This window comes from Harmonia axyridis, chromosome 2 (assembly GCF_914767665.1).
Source record: "Harmonia axyridis chromosome 2, icHarAxyr1.1, whole genome shotgun sequence".
Taxonomy (NCBI): domain Eukaryota; kingdom Metazoa; phylum Arthropoda; class Insecta; order Coleoptera; family Coccinellidae; genus Harmonia; species Harmonia axyridis.
In genome coordinates this window covers 51,841,423-51,867,101 of record NC_059502.1, presented here as the reverse complement: position 1 = coordinate 51,867,101, position 25,679 = coordinate 51,841,423, and the positions used below count along the sequence as shown (strand labels likewise).

General features: G+C 33.3%; 1 protein-coding gene across 4 annotated transcripts in view; it reads left to right on the top strand.

Moving 5' to 3' along the window:
• Positions 1-25,679, top strand: part of LOC123672267 (serine/threonine-protein kinase N) — an 86,997-nt gene that overhangs the window by 2,384 nt on the left and 58,934 nt on the right. For 2 of the 4 annotated variants that reach the window (XM_045606303.1, XM_045606300.1), the window contains exon 1: positions 4,507-4,711. The exons of the other annotated variants lie outside the window; for them this stretch is intronic. In XM_045606303.1, the coding sequence (XP_045462259.1) occupies positions 4,616-4,711 (96 nt within the window). In that variant the 5' untranslated portion in view covers positions 4,507-4,615. Of the gene's footprint in view, positions 1-4,506; positions 4,712-25,679 lie in introns of those variants that run through there. 4 annotated transcript variants of the gene reach the window in all.

The window sequence follows — 25,679 nt, the reverse complement described above, 5'->3', positions numbered from 1 at the left end:
TTTAGTGTGTGTGTCTAAATTTGTTCATCGAATTGCATAAAAATCTAAACATCTACTAGAAGAAGTTGGCAACTACTGCATTGTTTTTTCAATTATCCCATACAAGAGAAGATATCTATCATGAAATCTCGACGTGGGATTTTTCGTTTTTTTCGTTCTAGCAGTGAATGTCGAAATTTAAATAATAATCAGCAACAATAGATCTCTAGCAATTACAAATGTTCGTGCGATTCGCGTTCAATTGTTCCGCAGATAATTCTAATCAAACGAATATTTCGCCAGCACTGGAAATTCGGATTTACTTTGCACACTGTTATTATCGAAGAATAATGGTTAGATCTGCATTCTCCTTGAAATGAACAGAACTGAAATATAAAAACTTCTCCTGAAGATGATAATTGACCGATTGCTTCCGATTCTACCAAAGGCCCTTTGACGGACTTACGTCATATTATAAAAGCTCAATGGGGTCACTGAAAAATTTAGACCATCGTCAAAATCAGTGTTCATTTGTTCGAATTTCAGAAATTTGAGAAGAATTCGTGGACGACATTAGCAAGGCACACACGAGAAGTATTTTTCTCTAATTCTGTGGTTATTCCGTTCATTCTTCCACATCTTGTAGAACAAAATCGTGCGAGAATATATCAGAAACGCACAGTTTTCATGGTTATATTTTTCTCTAATTCTGTGGTTATTCCGTTCATTCTTCCACATCTTGTAGAACAAAATCGTGCGAGAATATATCAGAAACGCACAGTTTTCATGGTTATATTTTTCTCTAATTCTGTGGTTATTCCGTTCATTCTTCCACATCTTGTAGAACAAAATCGTGCGAGAATATATCAGAAACGCACAGTTTTCATGGTTATATTTCATTATTCTTTGTTGGTACTCCGAACTTTCCGCCACGGCTTTATCTGTCAATTCATCAATTTGCCTTAAAGAAATCAGTTCTGCCAACCAACATTTTTCAATGCAAAAATCACTAAATTATATTTATGGAAATATTTCATCAATTTCAATGAAAATGCAATGAATTAGAGAAAATAATGTATAATACTCGTACAGAAGACTCATTCTACCACTCGTTCATTCCAAAACTCGCCACTTCGTGGCTCGTTTTTGAATTTTGAACTCGTGGAAGAATATCAATGCCTTCTGCACTTGTATTATAAATAACTATATTATTATATGTTGGTACTCCGAACTTTCCGGCACAGCTTTATCTGTCAATTCATCAATTTGTCTTAAAGAAAGCAGTTCTGCCAACCAACATTTTTCAATGCAAAAATCACTAAATGATATTTATGGAAATATTTCATTGATTTCAATAAAAATGCAATGAATTAGAGAAAATAATGTATAATACTCGTACAGAAGACTCATTCTACCACTCGTTCATTCCAAAACTCGCCACTTCGTGGCTCGTTTTTGAATTTTGAACTCGTGGAAGAATATCAATGCCTTCTGCACTTGTATTATAAATAACTATTAAGCGATCTGATCCACAGTCCAGATATGTCATTCTGCTACCGCCGATCTGGTCGGTAACCCCATACAGAAATTCAGTGATAGACCCATCGGTCGATTATCGTAAGTAATTGCACGAGTGCATCAAAATTACCGATAATTTCGCATTCCAGCGTGTTTTCTTTGAAAAATTGCATTCGGTCATTTTCAAAAAAAGCCTTCCACCTTCGGTGTCGGGCTCTTTCTCCAAAAATGAAAATGAACTCGTGCTGTTTTCATGACAACACGCTGTCATTCAAAATTATCGGTAATTTCGATTCACACGTGCAATTCTTACGATAATCGACCGAGGAGTCTATCACTGAGTTTCTGTATGGGGTGTCCCAAATTCGTTGCCTTGTGAGGGGAGCTCACTTCGAGCTAGATAAAAATAAACGACACATTTTCGGGCTCGATTGTTAACAGAATTAATTTGGTGAAAACCGTAACCTCATAAATTCAACTGTTTTCAAGCTCTAAGGGAAAATTGGAAAATGGCGTGAAATGTTATCATAACTTATTTATTATTGATGCTATTAACATGAAACAAAAACATCCTGGTTGCTCCAGCACATAGCTCATAGTTCTCTGGAAGTTTCTGAGGAACTCAACGAAATGTTCCACAATCGCTGGATCGGACGTCGTGATTCACTGACTTGGCCTGTAAGATCTCCAGATCTCACCTCATTAGATTTCTATTTATAGGGTGAAATAAAGAAGAGAGTTCATGCAACTCCGGTTGGTAGCAAAGATGAATTGATAGGTCGCTTTCAGATGGTATTCAATTGAACATTTCAGAAAGAAAATTTATCAGACACTTGAACAATAAAAAATATTCACAAAAATGTTTTATTGTTTGCGTGTCTTTCAGAAATTTTCATTTAATTGCCATCTGAAAGCGAAATAATACACTACTTCGATTTTTGTACTTTCATTTATCTATCACTAATGGGAAAATTTGAATAATTAATTTTTGTAATTTTTGTGGAAAATGTTTGCTTTGTAGTCGGTTATCTCGAAAATGGTACATTCTATGAAAAAAAAATTCTAGAGACCATTTTTTTTTAATGGAGCCCTGTTGATTTCAGGAATTAAACAATTTTTTCGAAAAAAAAAACTGGTGTAGATTCTCAATAAAAAATGGATCATCGCACTTACCCTCGCACTTACCTTATTCGAAACATCACATTATCATTATCAATACCTAAAAATTAAAACAATGAATATAATAATTCTAGAGTTATAAGTAAAACTGTTTTTTTTCAAACACCCCGCATCTTGAAAAGGAAGCTTGTTAGGATGTATGTTTATAGGAATTTTCTTCGTGAAAAGAGTTGTTTTATCCGACGCCAAAGTTATTGCACCAAAATCTGGACCACCCTGTATGTGATGTCAGATTCCAAAACGCCAACTATTCTCTAAAACAGTAATAACAGTAATTTCTATGATCTGTTATGGGTAACATAAAAACCCTTGAAATTACTGAAAAAAAGTTTTCGAATTTTCCTCGAACATCTCGAACACAAACCAAAATATAGAGAAATGATTCTTCTTCTTCTTTAGGTGCCGTCTTCTATCGAAGGTTGGCGATGACTTCCGCAAACTCTTCTCTTGATTGTGCCTTCCTTATCAGTGACTGAAATATATGAGAAATGATTGAAAGTCATTTTTCAGAAACACCCTGTAACTCGAGAAAGAATCAAGATATCTACGATGTACTTTCTAATATCTTATTATTCCGAAAAAAGAGATCGGGAGTCCTTAAAGATTTTTTCTCTAAGTCTTATAGTTCTCGAGATGCTTTTTTTTTCTAATTTGGGACACCTGTACAGGGTGGGACAAATTGAACACTTTTGAATGGGTAGTACTATTTCTATAATACATAGATGAAAAGTGATGTCGGTGTCTGAGGGCTTATTTTCATGAGAAACTCGTTAGCTCCATACCTATCACCGTTACATAGTTACAGGGTGTTTTTCGACAATTTTCATTTTCGTTAATTGCATTTTCCGCAAACTGGTTTTCATGAGATATCGCTTTAATTTTTTTTCAAATGAGGCTCCCTGCATATTTCTACATATTTCGGTAGATATGAAAATTACCATTCCAAAAATATAGCATACCTATTAGTTTTCTGAAGTAATGTTCGGAGTCCCAGCAGGTGGCTAGGACGCCTGTCCTACTCTTAAAGTCTATGGGGAAGATTATATCTTTCAATCTTCCCCAAAGGCGAAAGTCCATAGCCGTTAGGTCAGGCGACCTAGCCGGCCACCTGAAAACTGAAACTCTTAGTGGATCTAATTTGCTCAAAAATGTTGAGCCAAACTGAAGTTACAGGCACTTCAATTAGTCAGATTTCTCTCTTTCACCTACCCTTATTTGATGTCGTAAAATCGAAAGTGACAATTCAAAAAGATAGAGAATTTCACAAGGATTACAGTGATGATATTTTTTCTTCAACTTCATATGAAACATTTTTGAGTAAAATTCATTTTTCTACTCGACGATAGCTATTATGCCCCCTAGCAGTACAGGTATGAACTTCAAAACAATTTCCAGTGTGTTTTCTTGTACACTTTAGTGATAAAAATTTTTACCGCAAGTCTCTACGATGAGTGGATCCTGAGATATAGCCGCTTACCTCGCTTATTTGCCCACCCTGTACATCATGCCATTAGGCGGCCTTTGGGCATAACGTAAACAGAGAAATAATTCTCAGTCGATTTATTCAAATCGAATTTCGCGCATAATAAAATAACCGACCGTGAACTCTCGTGTCCCATATCGAATGTCGAATTTTTGCGCTACGAAGATCGCACCGCGGGTGTCGCCAACGACGACACGCGGCTAACGCTCGTTCGGACGAAAGAAGAACGGCACCCGGCCCGCCGTGGATTTAACTTCTTCGAGCGTTGTGTGTCCTCCTTCCGCGGTCCGATCGCCGGATTGCACTTTCTAAATTTGCATGAAACGAACCGGCAGTTGATCTTGAACGATGATAGGCATCGGCGACCTAGGAATTTCGACTAACCGTGCCCGTCGTAGTGTGCCGATCGAAGAGTAGGTTGCGGCAGCGGTGCGTGTGTGTGTGTGTGTAAGTGCGATGATGGTGCTGAAGAAGTCCGTGTCCTCCTATACGGTCGTGGATCAGTATTCGGCCCGTGCCGTGGGATCTATGAATGGACTGAGCGTCTTCTGGGTACGTAATGGTCTGTTTTTGCCCTTGGTGCGCGTGACAGGGTTGTCATGTTGGGGTATTTTCCTACAATTTTGGGAGATTTGTGGACAAGGGCGTAGATTTTTTTTTCTTGGGGGGACAAAAAATTTTTGGACGATATTGTTTACCCATATCTATAATGTGAGAAAAGGAGGTGTGATAACGAAGTTTGAACCAAATTACTCGAAATAATTTTTTTTATTACCAATTCGACTGTTCTTATCTTATACTTTGTGTTCCTGAATTGGAGTTACGAAGGATAATGAGAGATTCCTTGGATAATTTTGAAAATAAAATGGCCCATAAACATGAGCCCGCAAACGCTTTTTTTCCGAGATACAGGGTGTTTCTTGTAGTCCTACTTTTTTGTGATGCTCAACCTGTTTATCGAATCTTAATTAATATTCGCTACAGATTTGGTAAATAAGTAACTTATAATCAATTTATTTATCACAGCTACCCCTAACTGAATCTTCATAATAATTTGGATTTACCTGAAAATTACTATAGAGAGCTGTTCGAATTTTTTCTCGAAATCGATTGCAGATACGACAAAACTACAACAAACAAATATTGTAGTAATGAACCTGAGTTTCTTCTTAAATTTTTCTAAACTACTAGTGGTGCATCAAAAAATAGTTTTGGAGGAAAAAGAAGCGGGTACCCTTCCAGAAAAAATTCACTTTGTAGATTTGCATTCAAAATGAGCATGATGAAAACTTGGAAAAATTGGAATATCTATTCAAGACAAATATCTTGTGAAGGGAAGGTGCTATGAGAGAAAAACTTAAATTTTGTCATCTGTATCTCAAAAACAAAGCGTTTGCGGACTAATGTTATAGGACTTTTTTTCTTCAATGATCCGACAAATCTATCATTTTCATTTGTACCTTCAATTCAGGTACACCCTGTGGATATAGTCAATTCAAAACTGATGTCTTCACAAATAAATTGCAATTTGAATGAAACACAATGTATTGTAAAACACAGACCAGACAATTTTTAATAAGAATTACTCAGTTCAGTTCTTCAATTACTACAGTATTGAAAAACCGAAAACAACGGGTGATTGTATGACGAATACAAAAAATCACAGATTGCAAATAAGGGGCTTTGTCGAGAAAGCGAATAGATAAAGAAAAATAATGAACCTCGGACAAAGACGAGCTCGTAGTGCAATAAAAGTACTCATCTTGAAAAAGATAATAATAAACCTATAAACCGTAAAGGGGTCTGATTTTTCACTGGCGTGTCGAATTCAAAGGAAAGTAAAATGATTATATTGGTTCATTTTATGGAAAAATTTTCGTTCTTCGTCTTTAGCGAGATTTCTCAAATTCATATTCTGTAAATCTTGGGGATGGGGGATTAATTACCCCCAGTACCCCATTTCTACGCCCTTGACACCCTGGGGAAAATCTGGGGGACAATATTTCTTGGGGTTATTTTTTCAGTTTTTTCACTGGAGATTTTGGGAGCGAAATACATTTATACACTTTTTGTATAAGAACTGGAATTTTATTCCCGATGCCTCCAATTTTCTTCTGTTGTTCATTTGGGAGAGTTATCTCCTTTCTGCATGACACTATTTTCCATTTGGTTCTTTGAAAGAGGTATTTCCTCTTGTCTTTCTCGTTGGGCTTTGTATTATCTTTCTTAATTCTCCATTCTCGTGCGTTTTCAGCATCTCTATTGTCTTCTTTATTTGTTTGTTTATTATATCCTCAATAGTTTCGATTTTCAATTCTTTCTGATTTGTTGGTTGCTAATATACCATGGGGCGCCAACCGATGTTCTGATTACTGTATTTAGTGTACTTTGTAACTGATATTTCTTATTGTCTTATACCAGGTTACTCCTGCATACGTAATGCTTGGTAATAGCACTTTTTTCTTATCTTCAGCTTGTTTTCAGTTTATAGGTAATTTTTGGGCTGAGCAGAGGGTAGAGTCTCCCTTGCAACTACCTTGCCCTTTTCTGTTTTCTTCTATCTGTTTGCTGAAGTTCATTCTTTCATCTAGAATTACTCCCAGATATTATCCTTCCCTTTTCCATTCTATCGACTGATTTTATATTTTGACGTTTCCTGCACCCTGCACCTGTCATCTGTAAACTGGGCTATCTTGCATCTATTTATTTTTGGTAGATCTGCCATGTATAAGTTGAACAATAGCGGTTCTATTACCGATCCTTGGGGAATTCCGGCTTCAATTTCTCTAATCGTCGACCTGGTACTATCGATTTTCACCCTAAATTTTTATTTTCCAGGTACGATTGTATTTACCTCGTAAGTTTGATTGGAAATTTCATCAACTTTATTTTGTATATCAGAACTTGATGCCACATTTGATCAAATGCCTTTTTTATGTTCAGAAATATTTCTCCAGTGTCTGTAGATTGGTTCATTCGCTCTTAATGTTTTCTGTGAATCGTACCCTCGGTCGTCCACTTGGTGAATCGTTGAAATCTTATACAGGGTGATTCACCACGATTCACCATGATTAGACGTTTATGGATAACTAATCATAATTTTGTGCTGATAACTTGCACGTTGGGGTTTGAGACAATGATCTCTCTCCCTGAAATATTTTCAGATCTCTACAACTTCTGGTCATGCCCGAAACAGACTACTACTTCCTTATTTCAAATGGCACACCCAGTATATTATTGCATCATTAGATAGCTTTTTTGATGACAATTTCAGTAATGTGCCAAACCTTAGATAAAAACTCAATGGTTCATGAGTTAATGGGATATTTATGAAGGACGAGGATTTACATTTTTTTGTTTATTTCTACAGAAAAAGCTTCTTTCGAAAAAAGCTTCTCCATTTCTGCAAATACGTATTATTACAAGACTGTTTGCGGTTCGGACCAAAAATGTACAGCGTGTTAATCAGAAGCTCATGAACTGGGACAACTCAAAAATTCATTAAAACACAATATTTTTCAACTAGAACCTATATTTTATATATTATTTCAGTCAATTCTACGTATAAAAAGAGAAGGGGGTTTACTTAAGCAAACCCTATACCTAAAATTAATACTTTAAGAGTTATCGATGAACAACTTCAAATGGGGGGAAAACCCGCAATTTCTGTGTGAAGTAGTCTGTGACCCCCGGAAAACACAGAAATAAACTATAATTCGATGTTTCCATAACTAAATTTGATATTTCATGAATTTTAATTAATTATTCGTTGGGATTGTTGAGAAACCATAAACCAATAAAATTTTCAATCACGAATAATTGGTTACAATTCATTAAATGTCAAATTTAGTTATTGAAACATCGGATTGGAGTTTCATAAAAAAGCTGAACTACAAAAAACACTCTGTATCCCGAAAACAAAGCGTTTGCGGGTCCATGTTTATAGACATTTTTTTTTCTCAAAATGATCTGATGAGTCATTTTCCTTTGTACCTCCAATTTAGGAACACCCTGTATGTTGCTAATGTTGCCATAGTGCCCGATGTCTAGCCCATCATCTTGTCGGTAAAAGATTGAAGTTTTCTTGGTTAATGCTTGTGAAAGCTTCCCTCTGCAACTAATAACAGGAAATATATTTGCATGATAAAAGTTGAGCTACAAGTTTGCTTCGACGTGATCTACTTTGACTTCGGCTTTATCGAATGCACGTTTCACAACAGGATGTCTGCGATACCTAGTGATCTCTGATAATCATTTGAATGATTTTCAATATAACTTTCGTCTAGTGTCATCAAAACTCCAAGCGAAGCATTCAAAATATCCATGTCGAATACGTAATGTTGCCAAATTCTTCCATACATATCCTCATTAACTGATAATGCTCACTGCAATCGATATTTCAAAAGAATGCAGTGAATTTTACAAGTGTACATGTTCCTCGTGTATTAATTATCATTTAAGTGGGAAAAATTTCGTTAATGAGATTGCACGAAAATGATCAAGAATAAATCTACCATATTAACGAACGGAATAACCATTTAATTCTTTAATAGTTCATTATTTTTCGGAGACAACATTGGAAATGAAGAATAAGGAATTCTACATTTCTCTTCGTTGCTTGGGCTGAAAATTTAGAGATTTACAGGAATTTATTGAAACAGTGCAATTTTTAGCGTTATTTCCAGGGTTGTTATCGCCGAAATGAAAAACTCGCTTGGAGTTTGCAAATTCTGAAGAGGAATGCATAAAAATTTATCGAATTAGATAATGTGTGGAAAAACTGGAATTATCCAAAGTCGTTGAATTGATAAAATTCATATCATATTGATGAATTAATCGTACAAATTAGTAGGAGTGATAACATACATATTGATTGCAGTTTCACAAATTGAATTATTAAGAGATTGTGTTCTATTTAAGATAAGAATGTTTATACGGCTTTCGTGGCAAGCGTTTTGAACATTTCCTACACTGACTTTAATTTGAGTTTAAATTTTTCAATTGTAAAATTTGAAATCGTTCGGGGAAAACACTCTCCCCCTCTGAACTGAAACATCCACAGTTTATGTTTTCAAATTTGTAGAATTCGAAAATCGCAAAAAAAAACCTTTCTTAGATAATGAAAGATCTATTGGCATAAAATTGGATAAAAAATAAGTTTTTCACAGCGTAGTTTCTCAAATTTCAATATGTATATTTTATGAAATAGGGGGAAATAATAAATATATCATACTTTGAAGTTTGCAAAGCTCTTCCTACATTATTTTTCGTTTACATTCGTTTTTCACTGTACTGCATCGTGCTTCAGCGATTCTCTTCTAGTTTATGTTGAATTTTTCAATAAATCTGCAATCAATTAATATTTACGAAACATTGGGTATATGTAGGATATACAGGGTGTTTCAAGTTCGACTGCCTATTAGTAGTTTCTGGAAAACGGAGCCTATTTGAAATCTGAAAATTTGGAATATTATATTTTTCGTGATTCCCTATTCAGCTGAAATATTTCCGAAGCTCTGGCTATTTCGACACAAGGAATGGAAACATTGATGAAAAAACTTTTTTTTCAGTTCATTCCCTATATGTTATCATTATTTCCATTTTCAATCACTCCTTTCTCAAATTCTTGCATTAGTCTTGATATAAAAAAAAATTCCATAGTCAATATAATGTGAGTTATTTATACTGTGAATATTCTATGCGTAAACTCGAATCACTTTTTGGAAGTAGAATGTTGTAGAAATATCGTGCATCTCTTGAATTTGAGAAATATCATCACCAAATATTGAGCCAAAAATTATGAACAAAATTTGATTATATAACTTTCGATTTCCAAACTATATAGAATCCTATTTTTTATGATTGCGTTGGATTCTACGGAGAAAAATAAAAGTAGTGTTCAAACAAGATTATGTTCCCAAATCCAAACATTCAAAAGAGTTTTTTAACGAAGTCACCCACTGGGCCTCATCACTGAAGATGATTTTTAGATGAAAATCTGGATCATTTTGATTCATTTCAATCAGAGAAAATGCGACCAGGAATCGACAAAGCTGGATTTTCGTTAATTCTACTTAGTACAGCAGCAATATTCTCAGTTGTTCTAAAGCGACGCACAAGGTTTCGATTCTTCACGTCACTTACTTGCCCCAAGAGCTGGATTTTTTCCACCAGTTGCTGGCTGATAGGGTGCTTCACGAGGACCCAGAAGTGCTTCAGTTTTGAGAACTGTCACTCCAAAATTTTCATCATTTTCAGTAAATTTTAATAATTTCATCGGTCCATTATAAGTAATGGCTCTAAAAGTCACAACTGCGTAGATAGCGGGCAATTCAAAATGAAACCTCTTATTGAAAAACTCTTTATTAAATCCTGGGAAAACTTCACGATAACAGATGCTACTAACTCGATGATTATTTCATATTTATTTATGAAACTTTCATGTTTTGCTTTATAAGTATCTATTAGAATTGTGTGAACTGTACATTTTGTTCGAGTATCTATAACAACTACGAATTCTCACAAAACAAGTTACCTGATATTAAGTATGACAGATGTCTGTCAGATGGGCATAAATGGTCATTAGTTATTGGTTGGTATAACTGTAACAAGATAAATGAGACAACGTTCGGATGATTTTTCAGTAGGTGAATAAATACCATACTCTGCCATTGGGTGTGGCTCTATATGCTTCCTCGTTTCTGTTGCATAAAACCAACCCTCCATACCCGTACCCCCATTTTCGCTCTTGTAACACAATTATCTCCAAAGAAGTTTCAATTTACGCATGCGCAACGCTTCCTGAATATCCATACGAAATTTCATCAAGATCGTAATAGTAAAACGCGAGATATGGAGTATTTTTCAAGAGCTGTAAATCGTATGGGACCATCTACGGTCCAAATATCCACAACAAATTAAAATTTTGAACGGCCACATTTTCGGAGACCTAGAATCTATTTTTTATATTTTCGAAAAATCTCACTAAATCAATAAAACTTGTCTGATCCTGTCATTATTTCGCATCAGGACAATGAAAACAATTAATCTGAATTTATCATCAATACTCGCTCTGCTCGCCGAAGGGGCTCCGCCCCTTGGACCCCGTCACTATGCCGGTAGATCCTTCACTGGGTATCCGGCTAGAAAATAAAAGCTTTTTTTCCGAAACCTTGTATCGTTAGCTGATTTCAGACGATTCACTCGGTATACTATGCTGGTTCTAGGTTGGAATTCTATATGATTTTTTTCCTAGAATATACCGTTTCGCCCTTGCTCACATGAAAATATTTGATGCAAATCCTAACTTTTCATGACGACAAATCAAGGGCGGTCCTAGCCTTAAATTTTGAGGGGGTTCGCCATTTTGGGCTTCGAGTTTTTCTATGGGACCAAATCCCATATTACACCGATATCAAGCCTAACCTCTCAAAAATATTTATATTTAGATATTCATATGAATATTTATATAAGGCGTACAACTTTGCTTCCGCCGCGGCAACGGCGCGCCGTTTTGCAATAGATGGCTGTAACGGTAAGTGGTAGTAGAAATAAATATAACGTAGATGTCACACAATAAGTTTAGGTATTTGTGAACATAACGCCATCGACATGTTAGTCGATTTGTATCTGCATCATAAAGTTATTCACGATTAGCTGCCATACGTCCCGGTACGCCGGGACATGTCCCGGTTTGGACCATTGAGTCCCCGTGTCCCGGTTAGTTATTCAATTGTCCCGGTCAGTAATTTGACCGTTATGAGATTCATATTTCCTTATATAGTGTAGGTGAGACAAAATTTGTTTTCATGGAATCTTAACGGATTCCAGTAATCATAAATCTGAAATGCTGTTTCCGTTGCTCAAACATTATTTTTCAGAAACCGAAGGATTGAAAATAAAATTATTAAAATTGTTCAAAAAAATAGTCTTATGCAATCACTTTATTTTATATTGAATCCTTAGAGTACCTTAATATTTCCATATAAAATATTTTCGCTGTCAGTGCGGTACTTACTTCGAAGTAAAATAAAGTCGAGTTTTTTTTTAATTCGACAATGAAACTATCGGTTGTCCAGCGCATAGACTTCACAATACTGCTTCCACTTCCGCCGATATGATTTTAATTTCTGTGCATTCTATTGGTCTTAAAATTTCCAAATATTTTTCGATATTTTTTGTAAGGGTCGAACGATGAAAGGTTTTCGTGAGTATGCAGAAACAACTTACAGCAATGTTCTTTCTTATTCTAGAATTCGATGGCTTTCACTAGTTCTAGCTATTGAACGCTTGCTGAAGCTATGGGTGCCATTGAAAAAAAATTTCTTAGCTGAAAAAAAGGCCTTAAAAGCTGTAACCGATTTTTTTTGACTCTTTATTAGAACTTTATACTCTATTTCTACACAGTCAAGCATTTCTGATTGGCAAACCGATTGAAAGTATTGAAAAATCATTAATTACTGTTATTAAAGATTAAAGTAAAAATTAATTGAGAGGATAGGTACTAAGAAAGAGTTGAATGGAAGATTACTAAATAACTATTTCGGAAACCAAACAAGACAAGTCTACAGGGTGGCCACTTTTTTAATGGGTTTGTATTGGTAGCTTTTAAGCCATAAGAGTTAGAAGGTCGGTCAAATGGAGAAAAAATTGCATGCATAGAAGCATTATAAAGCAGTTCAAACAAATCGAGATTATCAGGGCCGGTTATTGAGATAGGTATCATAAAAAAAGTAAATTATGTCATTTTGATTTTTTTCCCACTTTATTTAAAATATTATCAAAAAATGTTACATGAATTTTTTATTCGACAGTAAATTATCCTCAATTTGACGTATTCAGATTTCGTATCCAGCGTTTCGAACTCTCTGGGACACCCTCAACCTCATTTTTTTCAATACGGACCTGCATATTTTATGACATTTTTCGAAATAACTTTTAACGCTGAATTCAACGATATATCACACAATGTCATTCAAAGTTGATTTTCAGATGATTTTGACCCTCATCCAAATTTAATGGTGTGTATGTAAGAAAAAATAAGTTTATTAACGATATCAATGTTCTGACCCAAATTCAATCGAACCCAGAAAAAAATCGAGAACTGTGGCCAGTGAATGGAATTTTTCAAAAACTGCTGTTAATAAAATAGTCAACAGACGCGAATACAATGATTTCAAATTTGAATACCAAGCCTTGCACAAATTATATCGTAATGATCTCAAAATAAAGTTCGATTCTGTAATTTGTTTCAACGGAACAAATGACAAATACAACAATAGTGATACCTCGCGAGAAAATTGAGAATGTTTCGAAAGGTATTCAAGGAGACCAAACAAGCAAATGTATAAGAAGTATGGGTTCCAGAACCGTAAAGTGTACCTATTTTACAAAATGGTGGACATTTCAAACACTTACTTCATTAATTTTCATTTACTTTCGAATAATCATCTGATTTTTCTTTCGTTAAATGATACTTTCGTTTAATTATTATGAATTGAAATATTTAAATGATTATTATAAAAGAAGAACCAAGAAACCAGTATACTGGTTTCTTGCTTTGATTCTAATATGTTCCATTTAGTTCAAGATGGGTAAGTTGACTTTCTTATCGAAATTTATTGCATATTGCCAATTAAACTGAATAAAGGTAATACAGATCCGACCCAAAGAAAATTGGATAAGGGTCAAAATCACCTGAAAATCTACTTTGAATGATATATCGTTGAATTCAGCGTTAAAAGTTATTTCGAAAAATGTCATAAAATATGCAGGTCCGTATTGAAAAAATTGAGGTTGAGGGTGTCCCAGAGAGTACGAAACGTTGGAAACGAAATCTGATTACGTCAAATTGAGGATAATTTACTGTCGAATAAAAAATTCCTGTGACATTTTTTGATGATATTTGAAATAAAGTGGGAAAAAAAGAAAAATCAAAATGACATAATTTAGTTTTCTTATATCTCAATAATAATGCTTCTATGCATGCAACTTTTTTTCCATTTGACCGACTTTCTAACTCTTATGGTTTAAAAGTTACCAATACAATCCCATTAAAAAAGTGGCCACCCTGTAGACTTGTCATGTTATGAGTTTCCATACAGTTTTATAATACGTCATAATCTCAAACAATTTATTAATATGAATTTCTACCAAGTAAAGACCGATCCCATCAAGAAGATCTGGGCATACTGGCAACGTTGCAGATTATTTGGCATTTGACAGACGTTACGTATTGAACATAATTGCCGCCACCGGATATAAACAATGAATAAAATAGTAGTTTTTGACGAGAAAAAGCCATTTTTTTTTAGGGAAAAGCTTGAAATGTGATTAATTAATCATTTCTAACGAGAATCAGTTGATAAAATACAAGAAAACGAGCTATTAATGTGGATAACCTTACCTTCATCAAGCCAATTTTACAAATTTTTAAAAAAAACCAGCAGGATTGAGGAATTTATGTCACCGGATTCGTGATCTAATACCCAAAATTAGTAAGTAAGCAAAATTTCATCACTTTTGAATCATTATCAAAATTAATTCTATATAGTAAACATTCACCTGTTTTTCTTTTCAGAAGATGGATTATTATACAGGATTTGGATGGATAATTATACAGGATTTTTATTTGTGGAATATCAATTAGAAATATCTAGAGATGTTGGACCAATTCAAGTCTGAAAATTGAGATTAAAGCTTCAAATTATTAACTAATTTGTAAAGAAATACACAATATTTGATCAACTATTATATAGGGTGTATATATTTGAAGTAGTAATAAGTCATTTTTGGAGAAATGAGACATTTTGAAATCTGAAATTCTCATTTCTCTAGAAATGGCAATTTCTTTCTTATTTAAAAAATTTGGGAAAAATGCATAATCAAAATGTGAGAGTTATTATCAGTCAATAGAAATACTACCTGAAATAAAGAAACTGCATTCAATGTTTATTTTCAGTTTTGACAAATATTGAATTTACATAATCATTCGATAAGATCTATGAAAAGACCTACAGTGAAATGTTGTTTTAGGAATATTCAGTATAGCTGTAATAAACAAACTGAAAAGAGGCAGAATGAATAATAGATCTACCTTTCGGATACCCATATCTGAGAAATCAGGTTATAAGAAGTCCCTCATTTCCAAGGTTTATCAATACATTTTTCAGTTGAGCAGCAAATTATTCTTCTATTCCATATTTTGTGAAGAAATACAATATAATTGAACAATTTGAAGGACCTATTGGAAATTCCTGACGAACTAAGGAGTTTTTTAGTATCTGAAGATTGTATTGATGCTATGTTATAGAACGAGACTTGTGGCTCTGGGTTTTACTCAGAAGTGAATTAAACAGGGCAATTTATGTCCTATATAGTAAATAAAATTTTGATAGATAAAAGTTTCAAAAGATCAACAATTGATCATAGTATTTACATAAATCAAAAAATAACTGGCTTACTATTGTTGCATTGTACATGGATGACTTTTTTGTTTTAACTAATGTTAATTCTGAATGAATTTTCTGATAGAAAATTTTATGATAAAGAAATTAGGGGAAGCTAAAAAATGATTAGGGATGAATATTACTAGAAATTATGGAAAAGGTAGTAAAGCTATCGATTATATTCTTCAAATATGTATTGCAATAATTCAACATGTCTGATTGTGAACATGTGAAAACTAAATTGAATTTTGATTCAACAAAAGAGAGTTGTAATGATGAACCATATAAGAAATTAATAGGTTTATTAATATCTTCAGCAGTATTAACTAGTCCTGATATAGCATACTCTGTTAATTTCTTGAGTCAATTTAATAATGATCTCATTGTTGAACACTGGAAAAGTGCAAAACTCATTTCAAGATACAAAGATAATTGTTCAATTTTTACTTCAGTCAAAAGGAACTGAGTATTTGAAATCGGTACTAAAATTGTATCGGCCAATACTATTGACCCATATGGGTCAATAACTACATTGACTTGATTTTTTCAAATGTTAACTTTGGATCTGAATCAATGAATAATTTAATTCTTACCAAAATGAAAAGCAATGAATAAATCAGTAGGATAGCATTTTTGAAATGGCCATATAGCACCTATTCCTATAACGATTAAAAGATTGGAAACTTTAGTGAACAAATAGGTAGGTATCAACATTTTTATACAAATTTGATCATTCATTCATGACATGGAAATTTTCAATAAATAGTTGCTTTTTAAAGTATTTTATACCTTCATTGAATTGCTGGAAAATTGATACCAATTTCGAAAGTGACTGCCATGTTAAATTCTTCATATACTGAATGATCCTTCAAAATTTATTTCTGTCGTAACATTTTGACTAGTATTTCAACTGATATATTCCATACGTCATTGAAATCAATATCTTCAAAGTACTATTCGAAAGACTTATAATGGAATTTAGAAAAATATGTCTTTCTCAATTTCATAGTCATATATGATATGATGCATAAGTCCAAATTTAATTAATTCACATCTAAAGTGAATGTTATTTTTAGAAATATTCAGTATAGCTATAATAAACCAACTAAAAAGAGACATAATGAATAGACTTGCCTTTCAAATACCCATGGCCTATGTTACCTCATAAGCAATTATATATAACAGGGTATATATAGTTGAAATTATTAGTATGAAAGATTTGACTTATTCATTATAAATTCAACAGCACTGCACTCAAATTCTTCAAAAACGGAGTGGTCACTTATATTTTTGCACTCCTCTGTCGTAAAAGTGTATATTTTAGATATTCAAAAAACTCATGGAAACTTTTGACTGTTATCTGACTAACTTGGCTCTTTTTTTTCCAGTAATAAAGCCAATTGTGAATTATCTATAAGGAGTCTTTCTATCTGTTTAATACTGTTTCATAGTAGCATAACTTTTACTCCAATCCAAGACTGAATTGATGAATGAAGCTTCTGTTCTCTTTGGTAGTTCCATCTTCTGTCGCAATAAATTCAAATTCTCACGAAAGGAAATGTAGTTTTATAGATTGTGGAAAATAAACGAAAAATTCCTGAAATAAAGTAACATTCATCCAATTAATTCCAAATAATACAAACCCTTCAAACAAACCTGAATTGAGGAAAATGCATTCGATGATATAAATGTTCATTTCCAAATTTTGACAAATATCTATCGAATTTTTGATTCGCCGTAGACTTTGCATTTTATCTGTCGGCATTTATTTAAATATTGAATAACAATTTTGGAAACTGCAAACTTTTTCAAGAACTTTCATATATCGAAATGGAATATTTATTATTAACATGACACTGACAGCCAAATTGTCCACAGATACCACAGAAATATGGGACTTGAAATGTCAAAATGATCCGAAACACCCCGTATACTCGAAAACCGCGGGGAGAATCGAAGGTTTGGGATTTTTCCCGGGATCTCCAGACGATTTTGAGGGGTGTCTTATTCTTGTCATTTTTGCTCTAGATGGTCCCGTTTGGGCTGTGATTTTACGTTTAAAGTTTGACGTATATGTGCAAGCGGTTTTATATATACTTAGACTCGCTCTGCTCGCCGAAGGGGCTCCGCCCCTTGGACCCCGTCACTATGCCGGTAGATCCTTCACTGGGTATCCGGCTAGAAAATAAAAGCTTTTTTTCCGAAACCTTGTATCGTTAGCTGATTTCAGACGATTCACTCGGTATACTATGCTGGTTCTAGGTTGGAATTCTATATGATTTTTTTCCTAGAATATACCGTTTCGCCCTTGCTCACATGAAAATATTTGATGCAAATCCTAACATTTCATGACGACAAATCAAGGGCGGTCCTAGCCTTAAATTTTGAGGGGGTTCGCCATTTTGGGCTTCGAGTTTTTCTATGGGACCAAATCCCATATTACACCGATATCAAGCCTAACCTCTCAAAAATATTTATATTTAGATATTCATATGAATATTTATATAAGGCGTACAACTTTGCTTCCGCCGTGGCAACGGCGCGCCGTTTTGCAATAGATGGCTGTAACGGTAAGTGGTAGTAGAAATAAATATAACGTAGATGTCACACAATAAGTTTAGGTATTTGTGAACATAACGCCATCGACATGTTAGTCGATTTGTATCTGCATCATAAAGTTATTCACGATTAGCTGCCATACGTCCCGGTACGCCGGGACATGTCCCGGTTTGGACCATTGAGTCCCCGTGTCCCGGTTAGTTATTCAATTGTCCCGGTCAGTAATTTGACCGTTATGAGATTCATATTTCCTTATATAGTGTAGGTGAGACAAAATTTGTTTTCATGGAATCTCAACGGATTCCAGTAATCATAAATCTGAAATGCTGTTTCCGTTGCTCAAACATTATTTTTCAGAAACCGAAGGATTGAAAATAAAATTATTAAAATTGTTCAAAAAAATAGTCTTATGCAATCACTTTATTTTATATTGAATCCTTAGAGTACCTTAATATTTCCATATAAAATATTTTCGCTGTCAGTGCGGTACTTACTTCGAAGTAAAATAAAGGCGAGTTTTTTTTTAATTCGACAATGAAACTATCGGTTGTCCAGCGCATAGACTTCACAATACTGCTTCCACTTCCGCCGATATGATTTTAATTTCTGTGCATTCTATTGGTCTTAAAATTTTCAAATATTTTTCGATATTTTTTGTAAGGGTCGAACGATGAAAGGTTTTCGTGAGTATGCAGAAACAACTTACAGCAATGTTCTTTCTTATTCTAGAATTCGATGGCTTTCACTAGTTCTAGCTATTGAACGCTTGCTGAAGCTATGAGTGCCATTGAAAAAAAATTTCTTAGCTGAAAAAAAGGCCTTAAAAGCTGTAACCGATTTTTTTTGACTCTTTATTAGAACTTTATACTCTATTTCTACACAGTCAAGCATTTCTGATTGACAAACCGATTGAAAGTATTGAAAAATCATTAATTACTGTTATTAAAGATTAAAGTAAAAATTAATTGAGAGGATAGGTACTAAGAAAGAGTTGAATGGAAGATTACTAAATAACTATTTCGGAAACCAAACAAGACAAGTCTACAGGGTGGCCACTTTTTTAATGGGTTTGTATTGGTAGCTTTTAAGCCATAAGAGTTAGAAGGTCGGTCAAATGGAGAAAAAATTGCATGCATAGAAGCATTATAAAGCAGTTCAAACAAATCGAGATTATCAGGGCCGGTTATTGAGATATCATAAAAAAAGTAAATTATGTCATTTTGATTTTTCTTTTTTTCCCACTTTATTTAAAATATTATCAAAAAATGTTACATGAATTTTTTATTCGACAGTAAATTATCCTCAATTTGACGTATTCAGATTTCGTATCCAGCGTTTCGAACTCTCTGGGACACCCTCAACCTCATTTTTTTCAATACGGACCTGCATATTTTATGACATTTTTCGAAATAACTTTTAACGCTGAATTCAACGATATATCACACAATGTCATTCAAAGTTGATTTTCAGATGATTTTGACCCTCATCCAAATTTAATGGTGTGTATGTAAGAAAAAATAAGTTTATTAACGATATCAATGTTCCGACCCAAATTCAATCGAACCCAGAAAAAAATCGAGAACTGTGGCCAGTGAATGGAATTTTTCAAAAACTGCTGTTAATAAAATAGTCAACAGACGCGAATACAATGATTTCAAATTTGAATACCAAGCCTTGCACAAATTATATCGTAATGATCTCAAAATAAAGTTCGATTCTGTAATTTGTTTCAACGGAACAAATGACAAATACAACAATAGTGATACCTCGCGAGAAAATTGAGAATGTTTCGAAAGGTATTCAAGGAGACCAAACAAGCAAATGTATAAGAAGTATGGGTTCCAGAACCGTAAAGTGTACCTATTTTACAAAATGGTGGACATTTCAAACACTTACTTCATTAATTTTCATTTACTTTCGAATAATCATCTGATTTTTCTTTCGTTAAATGATACTTTCGTTTAATTATTATGAATTGAAATATTTAAATGATTATTATAAAAGAAGAACCAAGAAACCAGTATACTGGTTTCTTGCTTTGATTCTAATATGTTCCATTTAGTTCAAGATGGGCAAGTTGACTTTCTTATCGAAATTTATTGCATATTGCATGTTGCCAATTAAACTGAATAAAGGTAATACAGATCCGACCCAAAGAAAATTGGATAAGGGTCAAAATCACCTGAAAATCTACTTTGAATGATATATCGTTGAATTCAGCGTTAAAAGTTATTTCGAAAAATGTCATAAAATATGCAGGTCCGTATTGAAAAAATTGAGGTTGAGGGTGTCCCAGAGAGTACGAAACGTTGGAAACGAAATCTGATTACGTCAAATTGAGGATAATTTACTGTCGAATAAAAAATTCCTGTGACATTTTTTGATGATATTTGAAATAAAGTGGGAAAAAAAGAAAAATCAAAATGACATAATTTACTTTTCTTATATCTCAATAATAATGCTTCTATGCATGCAACTTTTTTTCCATTTGACCGACTTTCTAACTCTTATGGTTTAAAAGTTACCAATACAATCCCATTAAAAAAGTGGCCACCCTGTAGACTTGTCATGTTATGAGTTTCCATACAGTTTTATAATACGTCATAATCTCAAACAATTTATTAATATGAATTTCTACCAAGTAAAGACCGATCCCATCAAGAAGATCTGGGCATACTGGCAACGTTGCAGATTATTTGGCATTTGACAGACGTTACGTATTGAACATAATTGCCGCCACCGGATGTAAACAATGAATAAAATAGTAGTTTTTGACGAGAAAAAGCCATTTTTTTTAGGGAAAAGCTTGAAATGTGATTAATTAATCATTTCTAACGAGAATCAGTTGATAAAATACAAGAAAACTAGCTATTAATGTGGATAACCTTACTTTCATCAAGCCAATTTTACAAATTTTTAAAAAAAACCAGCAGGATTGAGGAATTTATGTCACCGGATTCGTGATCTAATACCCAAAATTAGTAAGTAAGCAAAATTTCATCACTTTTAAATCATTATCAAAATTAATTCTATATAGTAAACATTCACCTGTTTTTCTTTTCAGAAGATGGATTATTATACATGATTTGGATGGATAATTATACAGGATTTTTATTTGTGGAATATCAATTAGAAATATCTAGAGATGTCGGACCAATTCAAGTCTGAAAATTGAGATTAAAGCTTCAAATTATTAACTAATTTGTAAAGAAATACACAATATTTGATCAACTATTATATAGGGTGTATATATTTGAAGTAGTAATTAGTCATTTTTGGAGAAATGAGACATTTTGAAATCTGAAATTCTCATTTCTCTAGAAATGGCAATTTCTTTCTTATTTAAAAAATTTGGGAAAAATGCATAATCAAAATGTGAGAGTTATTATCAGTCAATAGAAATACTACCTGAAATAAAGAAACTGCATTCAATGTTTATTTTCAGTTTTGACAAATATTGAATTTACATAATCATTCGATAAGATCTATGAAAAGACCTACAGTGAAATGTTGTTTTAGGAATATTCAGTATAGCTGTAATAAACAAACTGAAAAGAGGCAGAATGAATAATAGATCTACCTTTCGGATACCCATATCTGAGAAATCAGGTTATAAGAAGTCCCTCATTTCCAAGGTTTATCAATACATTTTTCAGTTGAGCAGCAAATTATTCTTCTATTCCATATTTTGTGAAGAAATACAATATAATTGAACAATTTGAAGGACCTATTGGAAATTCCTGACGAACTAAGGAGTTTTTTAGTATCTGAAGATTGTATTGATGCTATGTTATAGAACGAGACTTGTGGCTCTGGGTTTTACTCAGAAGTGAATTAAACAGGGCAATTTATGTCCTATATAGTAAATAAAATTTTGATAGATAAAAGTTTCAAAAGATCAACAATTGATCATAGTATTTACATAAATCAAAAAATAACTGGCTTACTATTGTTGCATTGTACATGGATGACTTTTTTGTTTTAACTAATGTTAATTCTGAATGAATTTTCTGATAGAAAATTTTATGATAAAGAAATTAGGGGAAGCTAAAAAATGATTAGGGATGAATATTACTAGAAATTATGGAAAAGGTAGTAAAGCTATCGATTATATTCTTCAAATATGTATTGCAATAATTCAACATGTCTGATTGTGAACATGTGAAAACTAAATTGAATTTTGATTCAACAAAAGAGAGTTGTAATGATGAACCATATAAGAAATTAATAGGTTTATTAATATCTTCAGCAGTATTAACTAGTCCTGATATAGCATACTCTGTTAATTTCTTGAGTCAATTTAATAATGATCTCATTGTTGAACACTGGAAAAGTGCAAAATTCATTTCAAGATACAAAGATAATTGTTCAATTTTTACTTCAGTCAAAAGGAACTGAGTATTTGAAATCGGTACTAAAATTGTATCGGCCAATACTATTGACCCATATGGGTCAATAACTACATTGACTTGATTTTTTCAAATGTTAACTTTGGATCTGAATCAATGAATAATTTAATTCTTACCAAAATGAAAAGCAATGAATAAATCAGTAGGATAGCATTTTTGAAATGGCCATATAGCACCTATTCCTATAACGATTAAAAGATTGGAAACTTTAGTGAACAAATAGGTAGGTATCAACATTTTTATACAAATTTGATCATTCATTCATGACATGGAAATTTTCAATAAATAGTTGCTTTTTAAAGTATTTTATACCTTCATTGAATTGCTGGAAAATTGATACCAATTTCGAAAGTGACTGCCATGTTAAATTCTTCATATACTGAATGATCCTTCAAAATTTATTTCTGTCGTAACATTTTGACTAGTATTTCAACTGATATATTCCATACGTCATTGAAATCAATATCTTCAAAGTACTATTCGAAAGACTTATAATGGAATTTAGAAAAATATATCTTTCTCAATTTCATAGTCATATATGATATGATGCATAAGTCCAAATTTAATTAATTCACATCTAAAGTGAATGTTATTTTTAGAAATATTCAGTATAGCTATAATAAACCAACTAAAAAGAGACATAATGAATAGACTTGCCTTTCAAATACCCATGGCCTATGTTACCTCATAAGCAATTACCTACAATATCTTATCTTGGTGAAACCTTTTTGAGAAATCAGGTGATAAGTTTGAGAGTCTCTAATTTCCAAGGCTTATTAATACATGTTTCAGTTGAGCGGAATATAATATAACAGGGTATATATAGTTGAAATTATTAGTATGAAAGAGTTGACTTATTCATTATAAATTCAACAGCACTGCACTCAAATTCTTCAAAAACGGGGTCACTTATATTTTTGCACTCCTCTGTCGTAAGAGTGTATATTTTAGATATTCAAAAAACTCATGGAAACTTTTGACTGTTATCTGGCTAACTTGGCTCTTTTTTTTCCAGTAATAAAGCCAATTGTGAATTATCTATAAGGAGTCTTTCTATCTGTTTAATACTGTTTCATAGTAGCATAACTTTTACTCCAATCCAAGACTGAATTGATGAATGAAGCTTCTGTTCTCTTTGGTAGTTCCATCTTCTGTCGCAATAAATTCAAATTCTCACGAAAGGAAATGTAGTTTTATAGATTGTGGAAAATAAACGAAAAATTCCTGAAATAAAGTAACATTCATCCAATTAATTCCAAATAATACAAACCCTTCAAACAAACCTGAATTGAGGAAAATGCATTCGATGATATAAATGTTCATTTCCAAATTTTGACAAATATCTATCGAATTTTTGATTCGCCGTAGACTTTGCATTTTATCTGTCGGCATTTATTTAAATATTGAATAACAATTTTGGAAACTGCAAACTTTTTCAAGAACTTTCATATATCGAAATGGAATATTTATTATTAACATGACACTGACAGCCAAATTGTCCACAGATACCACAGAAATATGGGACTCGAAATGTCAAAATGATCCGAAACACCCCGTATACTCGAAAACCGCGGGGAGAATCGAAGGTTTGGGATTTTTCCCGGGATCTCCAGACGATTTTGAGGGGGGTCTTATTCTTGTCATTTTTGCTCTAGATGGTCCCGTTTGGGCTGTGATTTTACGTTTAAAGTTTGACGTATATGTGCAAGCGGTTTTATATATACTTAGATACATATTCAAATATCGGTATTGTTAAAATTCATACAACTCAAAATGATAGTTTCCGTAGAATAACCAATAATATTGCTTATTTAGTCTAGGTTAATTTGTGAAAATATTGACAATATCTAACAGTGTTGAATCCGGAGACCTTGGTGGCCACCGAATATTTTAATTATCTGAATTATCATGGTTCACATTAAAAAATATACAAGTTTGTATTGTAACTTTTGAACTTATTGCAATAAAAAAAAAACAAAAAATTGCAACAATGTGCATGTTGAAAGTTTTCGTTTCATGTTTATAACGGTTTTTTTTTTCGAGGTATATAACTTTAAGTTGGCATTACTTTTCAAGATGGCGATCGATTTAACAGCTGTCAAGTAATTTATTCTCAGTTTGGTTCGGCAATTCATCATGAATAGACTCACGCCTGAACAACGCTTGCAAATAGTGCAATTTTATTTCGAAAATAATGGTTCTGGGCGGAATACGTATCGCGCACTACGTCCATTTTATTTTGTTTAGCGATGAAGCGCACTTCTGGTTCAATGGCTACGTCAACAAACAAAACTGCCGCATTTGGAGTGAAGCTAATCCTCAAGTGTATGTCGAAACACCGTTACATCTATAAAAACTGACTGTTTGATGCGCTTTATGGGCTGGTAGAATCATTGGTCCGTACTTCTTCAAAAACGATGATGGCCAGAACGTTCCAGTCAATGCTGATCGGTATAGAGCCATGATTACTAACTTTTTCATTCCTGAATTGAACAACCATGATGTCCAGGAGCTGTGGTTCCAACAAGACGGCGCAACATGTCACACAGCTCGTGCCACAATCGATTTATTGAAAGACACGTTTGGTGACCACCTAATTTCACGTTTTGGACCTGTGAATTGGCCTCCAAGATCTTGTGATTTAACACCGCTAGACTACTTTCTGTGGGGCTATGTAAAGTCATTGGTCTATGCGGATAAGCCACAAACCCTTGACCATTTGGAAGACAACATTCGCCGTGTTATTACCGATATACGGCCACAAATGTTGGAAAAAGTCATCGAAAATTGACGTCCAGATTGTACTGCATACGAGCCAGCCGTGGCGGTCCTATGCCAGAAATCATATTTAAATGTAATGCCACAATATTATCTTGCGGATAAATAAAATTCATGTCAATCGAATAATCCATCGTCGTTTTATTGCAATTTAAAGTTCTATAGCTCTAAAAAAAAACACCCTTTAGCACCAGTAAAAAAGAAGTTATAAGAACTTTTCAGTTAACATGATTATCCAATTTTCTCTTATAACTTGAAAACAGTTGAATTAATAAGGTTGCGGTTTTCACCAAATCAATTCTCTCAAAAATTGAGCTCGAAAATGTG